The sequence below is a fragment of the Gavialis gangeticus genome, unplaced genomic scaffold, assembly GCF_001723915.1.
Source record: "Gavialis gangeticus isolate Ggan-Ray unplaced genomic scaffold, GavGan_comp1, whole genome shotgun sequence".
Classification (NCBI taxonomy): Eukaryota; Metazoa; Chordata; order Crocodylia; family Gavialidae; genus Gavialis; species Gavialis gangeticus.
In genome coordinates, this window is record NW_017729007.1 from 1,280,143 (window position 1) to 1,284,623 (window position 4,481).

At 35.7% G+C, this 4,481-nt stretch overlaps 1 protein-coding gene across 1 annotated transcript in view; it reads left to right on the forward strand.

The window, feature by feature from the left end:
• FRRS1L (ferric chelate reductase 1 like) overlaps positions 1 to 4,475 on the forward strand; it is a 15,970-nt gene extending 11,495 nt beyond the window's left edge. The window contains exons 3-4 of the mRNA XM_019509256.1: positions 1,118 to 1,364; positions 2,642 to 4,475. Coding sequence (XP_019364801.1) covers positions 1,118 to 1,364; positions 2,642 to 2,814 — 420 coding nt within the window. The 3' untranslated portion in view covers positions 2,815 to 4,475. The remainder of the gene's footprint in view (positions 1 to 1,117; positions 1,365 to 2,641) is intronic.
• Positions 4,476 to 4,481: the final 6 nt, after the last annotated feature.

The window sequence follows — 4,481 nt, forward strand, 5'->3', positions numbered from 1 at the left end:
CCCCCCCCCCCCCAACCCCATGCTCCACTGGGATGCTCCATCTGTCTCTCCATCTCAGTGTTCACAAGCTGCCTGGTACCGTCAGGTATGTAGAAAAAACATATAAAGCTGTGTCTATGTCTGAATCATCAAATCTCTCTGAATCTCTCCAAATCGAATTGGAGGCTTCTGATTCGATTCAGAGAGATTGATGATTTGATTTGGATTTGGATTCCTGTTTTGGATTCCTGATTTGATTTGGATTTAGAGATTCGGCCGCCGAATTGGGCCAAATCTCCACTGAATTGAATGAGCGACCAAAGCTTTGCACAGCCCTACTTAGAAATACAGTACTCCTGTGAATAGCTCAAAAGGGTAATTGTCATAACAATTATTATATTTCCGTCCACTTGTTTTTTCCCTAGTTGCCTTTCTCTAGGACTACCTACAGTATGTACAGAAGCAGATTAGCCATTGACTGCTTTCTTTGCCACTGGTATTTTATAGTATTCCAGTGATGGTATTCCATTGTTTATAGTATTCTATTCTATTTGTAAACTGTATTTCTAGTTTACACATGGGTGATATATAATATGAAAATACATTTGGAAAAACATTACTGATTCAAAGCAGATTCCTTGTAGTTTATGTGATTATCCCTTTAAGCTTGGTATGTTATTTCCTACATCTGAGTAAATAATATATAATTTGGTGTAGTGAGTTTTGTATACACCAGTGGTTCTTATATACTAGTACTTTTGGTGGTGGAGCAGTATCTGACAACTTCATATATTATTTAAAAAGGCTTTCCTTTTTTAGTTAAACTTAATTATGGCAATGGTGCTACCTTCTTAGAATTTAATATTCATATTTGGTAAGTTGACTCTTGGGGACAATTAAAAAAGGGGGTTATATACATGTGAAGAGCCAGAAAAAGTAAATATTACTGTTTGCTCTGAGCTGCAAAATCTGCGGGAGGAGGTAGCTGGGGGAAGGTCTATATATATAATTAGGAAAAAAGAGCTCAGCATCACTACGCTTTTATAATGAAAAGTATGCACATACTTTTATGATTAAGAGGAATTTTATGGCATTTTTGTTGAGCTTTTTTTCTAAAAAATGTTTTTTCCTCATGTAGGGTGGAGATGATGTCATGGCTTGTGTTCATGATGACAACGGAAGGGTCCGAATACAGCATTTCTATAATGTTGGTCAGTGGGCTAAAGAAATCCAGAGAAATCCTGCTAGAGATGAAGAAGGGGTTTTTGAAAACAACCGCGTGACATGTCGATTCAAACGACCTCTGTATGTTCCCAGAGATGAAACAATTGTAGATCTTCATTTGAGTTGGTACTATTTGTTTGCTTGGGGTCCAGCAATTCAGGGTAAGTTGGCGTTTTGTCATTATGGCTACATATTTCAATCCTTCACTGAATAATACATTAAAATGGTTTTCAGAAGGCATGCAATTTTTTTTCCAATAGCAGTGGCTTTTAATGCAAGTACATAAGGAACACTGTCAGGCTAACACTCATAACAATTATTGTCCTGATGCTGAGATGTTAATATTATGGAGGTAGAAAAATGCTTTAAAATCATGGCTACAACATCACTCTTACACTACTTTAAAATCTAATGAACTAACCCTATTTATGCTCTTTATTTGGGTTTTGCTTTAGTTTGAACATTTGTCATAGACAAGTTTTATCACTTTCACTCTTGTGTTCTACTGTATTGGTACATTGTCACAATATTCTTGGTCTTGTGTACCTGGCACATTCAGATTTGTTTATTGGAAAACTTGGCTCAATGTCACAGAACTAGCAGCTAAGTACAATTGGTAGCCATGGTTTAGGGGACACCCTGTGCGCAGCTTTGCCTTGTGTCCTGGTTTTCTCTGATAAAAAAAAGTTTTTGGATTAAAAGAAGTAAGCCAAACTCCACATTTTTTCCATAACCAAAATGAAACGCCACTAACATATAGATATATCTTAGTGATATTACATTTTAATCACAGGAAAATGTGGATTTGGGGTTACTTTTTTAATCCACAAATTGTGGGGAGAGGGGGTTATCTGAGAAAACCAGGATCCCTGGTAATAACATATTTTATAATAAATGTCCTTCAAAAGTATTATTCTGTCCTGAACCCTAGCTTTTTCTAACTCCACCTTTCTATCAGAATTGAGTATGCTGAATGTTCTGGCAATGGGAGGGTTGTTTTTTTGGATAGAAAAAATGAGGGAGAATTGCTTAGAGACAAAGAGTCAACATTCAGAGATGCTTTGTCTTGGATATTTTTTGGATTATCTCTACTCCCTCACCCAAAATTATTAAGAATGCTTCAAAGCTACCAGTTTGTGATGATCTCGAAGCACATTGTTAGTTTGTTCAAGTTTCAGGTATTTTCTTCAATGTTTTCTGGCACCAAAAACATACTCCCTTTTACTATGTATATGATGTTTCATGTTCATCTGTTTTTATAAGATGCCCCTGCTGGTTGGAAATTCCTTTTCAAAAGTTAGGAAAACCTGCCTTTTGATATAGCAAATAGCAGTAATAGGAGAATGGGCTATCTAGCAAGTAAAAAGGAAAATGGGATAAAAAATGGTTTAATACAAATGCCATGTTCACATCTTTTTCTGTTCTTTGCCTGTTAAAGGTTCTATAACTCGACATGACATAGACTCACCGCCTGTATCAGAGCATGCTGTCAGTATTTACAAGTATGAAGACATTTTTATGCCATCAGCTGCCTATCAAACCTTCTCTTCCCCATTCTGCTTGCTTCTCATCGTTGCACTGACCTTCTACTTATTGATGGGGACTCCATGACCACTGCAATGTAAATGGAAAATAGAGATTTGTCAGTCAGTTCCTCAGGATGGATGTATTTTCGTTTGGAATTTATATCACGTTATCATCTAGCTGCTGTTTTAACAATTTCAGCTTCTCAGAAGAAAGAAATACCATGTTTTTGTGTGCTGGAGGTGTGCCAAACAGTTATTTAATAATAATAATAATAATAATAATAATCGAGGAACAATTACATCAATGCAATTACTACTTGTTTATTGAAGAAATGGACTTTTGTAAGTTCTGTGTGTGTGTGTGTGTGTGTGTGTGTGTTGAGGAAAATCTAGTGATGGACTTATATTGAATTATGTAATATAAAATCACTTCAAGAAGTATTAGTGGGGAAGATATGCTAAATTTTTATGGTGCAGGTAGCACTCAGATAAGGGCAGTCAGTGCCTGAACATGGGTTCTTGTCACATTACTGCTGTTTAATAAGGACTGCTTACTTCCCAACATATTTTGAATCAAAAGCAATTTACAGGCTAAAATGGTTTTGGTGCTTTCCAAAACCAGAATTTACTTCTGGTTCTTTTTACAAACAAGCATAAGCATGTTACTTTTTCATGCAGAGTGGCACTCAGTGTTTTTACTATAATCATGCTTCATAAACATAGCCCTACCTACTTACATTTTTTGTCATTTATGAGATGCAATGCTTTTTGTACAGGGAAAAATGGTGATTTAAATTCTTCATATATAGACAAATATATAAAATACATACATTGTACAAGCCCCTACAAGCCATAAGACATTTTTCCAGTAAGTAAATTTTGTCTTTTTATAGAAAGCAATGTTACTGAGAGAGAAATATCTGTTTTCAACTATTGTTGTGCAGTAATGCTGAAGGGTCTGTTTTCCCTTGTTGAGTGCCAATAAATCCCATTCATGGTAAAGACAAAAATGAGGAGTAGCTGTTAATTATCCCCATAGGAATGGAATGTAAACCTAAACAAAATAGGAATATATGGGGATAAAGAAAAATAGCCACCTTAATTTCAGTTCCATGAGACCAAGGGTAAAATCATATTTTCTACTGCGGACAAAAGAGCAGCAGGAAAATATATTTGAATTTTCTGTTTTCAAGAGACTGGAAAGAAAATAGTTAAATATTACTGGAAATGTTAGTTGCAGAACATTAACTAGAATAACACAGTATATACTATAAAAGGCTTTGAGTTGTTGCTGCCCATGTCCAGTGTTCATAAGAGAGGAGTGTTATGGTTAGCTTATGGTTGTATTAGAGTGATGTAACTGTAATGGTCCAGGAATTATATAAGGCAAAGATTTATTTGGGTGATATCTTTTATTGGCCCAACCACATAGCTTTCAAATGCAAGACATTCTTCTTCAGGTCTGAGCAAAGACATTTGTCCTCAGGCTCTGACTTGAAGAAAGTCCAATAAAAGGTATCATCAAAAGAAATCCTTGCCTCACACATGATTATCTTAAGCAGGGATGTAACTGGCTTTTGTACCTGATTGTGCAAGTAGCATGCACAAAAAACTTATATGGGATGAGGTATAATTACGAGTTGCAGGTTCAGGCCCTAGATTTTGCTAATTTATCATGCTGCTCTACCAAGATTATATCGATTGTGCCATATTGGAGAACTAAGAATTGATGTTTCTGTCTTAATTACTGGA